This window comes from Chrysemys picta, unplaced genomic scaffold, assembly GCF_011386835.1.
Source record: "Chrysemys picta bellii isolate R12L10 unplaced genomic scaffold, ASM1138683v2 scaf3032, whole genome shotgun sequence".
NCBI classification, from domain to species: Eukaryota; Metazoa; Chordata; order Testudines; family Emydidae; genus Chrysemys; species Chrysemys picta.
This window is the reverse complement of record NW_027055734.1, coordinates 3,091-7,000: the sequence shown is the minus strand read 5'-3', so window position 1 is coordinate 7,000 and position 3,910 is coordinate 3,091. Positions and strand designations below refer to the sequence as shown.

Here is a 3,910-nt window from a genome sequence, read left to right as displayed (position 1 = left end):
TTTAGCTGCTCCAAAACACTGGACGCACACTTCCTGATCAAAATTGTCATTGACATTTTTCAGGTTTGTTTTTCATCAAATTTGGAAAGAAAAATTATGGAAAATATAATTAAAAATCAAAATATTTCAACCAGCTCTCCTCTGAATGACTCGCGTCCTCTGCAGTTATTGTTTATTTAACCCTTACACTGTATGATTTCATCTTGAGTTACAGTTTGTCTGAAAGATGTTCAGTGCCCCTAACATCCATTGGCTTTACTGGGATTTGAAGGTATTGGGGAGCACTTTGCCCTAAAAGTAGATGTATCTAGTGTCCTTGCTAAGAAGAATTAGGGCCCAATCCTGTTCTCTATGAAGTTGATGGCAAAATTCCCATTTACCTCAAAGGCACAGGATTAACCCCTTACTGAGCATCACCTGAAAAGCAAAGGAAGAGAGAAGTGGAGAGGAAGAGAAGATAGAGAAAGAGGGTGAAAGGAGATGATGATAAAGAAACTAAGGGGAGAGAATGGGTGGAGGAGTGGAGAACAGGGGATTTTTAAATGTTCAGTAATGAAATCTGCTCCCTTCACCTCCTCCCCCAGGAGCCTCCTGGCAGATGGGCAGCTTCAGCCTTTGTGTGTGTGTTTATTTTAAATTATATCCATGAGTCATAAAGGGCCTGAACTTACAAATGCTCAGCACCTCCTGCAAAGTACGGAGCACTCTCAACTTCATTGAGTGCCACGGGAGCCAAAGAACGCAGCACCTAGTGCAATCCAGGGCAGGGAGCACAGTTCAGGCTGTTTGCAAACTTGGCCAGTCACTTCAATCTGTACCAAGACCCCTCAATATCCATTTTGGGCACCTCCAGTAAGTGCTGCTCTTACCACCACAAAACGCTTGTCTCAGCCTGCTGTCCTTGACTAACCCCAACATGGAGAACATGCGCTTCAGGGTCATTCCCACATAAGGGATACACTCAAGTGCTGCAGAAAAAGGCCAGAAGAGAAGGAAGAAAGATAATCAGCTGCTCTCCGCCTTCTTACAACACACTTAGAAACACCGTGGGGCAGGATGCTATGGGCTCCTAGGCCATTTTAGGTTGCGTAAGCAGAGCAGAATGGCTTTAAAGCAGCCATTGAAAGCCAGTGGGGGATTCACCCTGAAGAGGGGAATCCTCCACCAGTGTACAGCTGTGCCCAAAGGCCAACTCACTCCCAGAGTAAGGGGAGAGAGCACTGGGACAGGATGGGAAGTGGGGTGGAGAAGAGCTCCACTAGACCTGACCTTCCCCCATCCGATCCTTCAGGAACTTCAGTCAGGGACATAAGTTAGAGCTTGCACCTCCGTCTGGATAGCTCATGATCTGGAAGCCAAGAACTAGCAACAGCAGTTAATCTTGTGTCTCTCCCCACACACACCCTCATGCACACACTCAAACAGAGCTCTGTTTAGCTGTAACATTTTTAGGTAGAGAGAGTAATCCCCTGTCCTTAAATGAAAGACAATAACTTTGAAACAAAAGATGGAAATTACCATACCATAGGCTGATGACAGGTTGCCCAGTGTAATGAAAACAAACTCTTCAGGCAGCCCCAGTAGTTTCAGACGACACTGCAGCTCGTACATCACCTCATAGAAATAGCAGCGTGCCAGGGTCACTAAGGTGTTGCTAGCTGCCACTTTTAGTTCATTTGTTGCTTCCTAACAACAACAACAAAAAAACAGAGAGAGAGAGACTGAGGTGAGTGAAGCCGGTTGCACTAGCCAGAGTTGTTTATATGAGTCAAGTCCTTATTTCTGTGCATAAGTTGTGAATGAAGCCTCCCAACTTTCTGTGGCTAGAGTCATTAGTCATAAATATTCATCAAGTCATTTGGCTAAACAATTTTCAGCCTTTGAGTTCCTTGCAAGCTGGTTAGTTAGACTATTTACTATTAGCTACTTGTGGTGGATGTCATATGATATTTTTCCCTGCTCTTCCCTGAGGAGGTAGTGAGACACAGACTGGGCAGCTTCAAGATATTCAGAGAGCTTTCCTGGAATAAACTGTCCCCCAAAAGGAGGCTGACTTCCTTTGGAAGAAGAGAGGGATTTTTCCATGGGTTTTCCTGCTGGCAAACTATATTCTAAATCCAATGCTGCTTCTTTTGGAGACAGCTCAGATTCTGTCTGTCTTGGGGCTTTATACTGCCACTTATCGCTATAGTATCAGAGCGCCTTCCACATAACATCAGGATCAATAATGAAATCCCTAGTAGACTTTGGGAAAGACTTGCTCGTTCAGAAACCATAGGCCTGTCTCTGTGTCTGATATCATGTGTCTCGGGTCCTGATCCCGCAAAACACTTAAGCACATGTGTAACTTTCGCATGTGAGTTCTCCCATCCTATGCATGTGCACAAGTGCTGTCTAGGACCTGGGCTTTGGTCTGGAGGAAGGTGTAGGCCTCTAATAGGAGAATATATTTTTGTTTCAGTATATAGTTTACCCCCTCAAAAAGAGTTTTAATTAGTTAAAGCTTTGGATCCTTTGATTAGTATCTCGGGAGAACTAACTTACCTGAGTCTCTCTCATGTGGTTTGAGGCCAGGGTTATTATTTTGTTCAGTAGCCTTCTCTCTAGGCCCCCGGTGTCCTGCTGTAATATTTTCTCCAGGACACAGTAAATGTCAACTCTGTCTCGCTGCGGACAAGAAACATAAAAGAGAACAAACAATTGGCAAAAGTTTTTCTTGATTACCACACAGTCATTTGGCAAATAAGCCCCTGCCCTAAAGAGCTTACAATCCAAACATGAAATGACTAGCCCAAGTCTTATCATAACAGAGCAGGTCTGTGGCCAGGAAGAGAATCCATGTCTCCTGAGTCATTATCCAGAATCCTATCCACGAGGCCACACCGACTCCTCAGCCTGCATTGGCTTAAGTGGTGTAAAACATGCCATGCCCTCCAATCACCGCATTTAGCAGCACTTCAGAAGCAGCCGAGCAATTACATATTTTAATCTTCCTGGAGAGAATAGAGCCAGAATAAGCCTCCTTCACGCCCCCTTATCTAGTTTCATTTATTTAAAACAAACAATACAAATGAGCACCTTGCCCTTGCTCTATCCACTCCAGACAGAATTTGTAAATTTGTAATTACAAAATACCCAACTCCCGCAATAAGTCCTCAACAGCTCCTAGGGGAAATTAACTCAGCAGTTAGATCTACATCTATGTGACCTGCATGCCAAGGTCATAAAGCACTTTGGAATGTTCAAAGCCAATCAGATCTCTTGACTGGCTAAACATTCCAGTGGTTCTGCTTGAAAAGGAATGCTTCTGCACACTGCAATCATACCAGACAGCTCCACTGGGGAGAAGCTCCTTCCATTCATTCTTAAATGGAAGGAGGATGTTTTTAATTGAAAATTGTCACTGATAACTTATGAATACATAAGCAGTACGTAATTCAAGTAATTAATCAAATTAATTAGCATAATTAATTGAGTGATTCAAATAATTAAAGTATTAGGAGGCCAAGTTCAGTTCTGAACTGAACTGCTTGTCTTGGCCTCCTAGTACTTTAATTGGAACTAAAATGCCTTCTGTGTTGGCCCTTAATAGAGAAATGGACTTGTTGGATGCAAGTATTAATAAATGGAAAAAGGGGTCTGAATATTACTCCTGGGGGAATTCTGCACTACTGCACACTTGCATAATTAATGAGCCTAGGATTTAGAGCAGGGAGTCAGTTCACTTGGGTTTTATTCACATTCTTTTACTAACTTGCTAAGTGGTGTTGAGCAAGTAACTTAATTCCCTGTGACACAAATCATCCATAAATGGGGATAATGCTTACCATTCTCACAAGGGTGCTGTGAGTCTTAACTCATTAGTATTAGGTAAGTGCTTTGAGATTTTTGGATGAAGATGCTAAAGAAG

The 3,910-nt window shown here is 43.0% G+C and overlaps 1 protein-coding gene across 1 annotated transcript; it reads right to left on the bottom strand.

The window, feature by feature from the left end:
• Positions 1-869: 869 nt before the first annotated feature.
• Positions 870-3,201, bottom strand: LOC135980393 (maestro heat-like repeat-containing protein family member 2A; the record flags this gene model as incomplete). Its single annotated transcript, XM_065580402.1, has 4 exons — positions 3,079-3,201; positions 2,545-2,667; positions 1,524-1,686; positions 870-968 (listed from the first exon to the last, which is right to left on the bottom strand). Coding segments are annotated over exons 2-4 (277 nt in total), but the record flags the coding sequence as incomplete, so codon positions are not given.
• Positions 3,202-3,910: the final 709 nt, after the last annotated feature.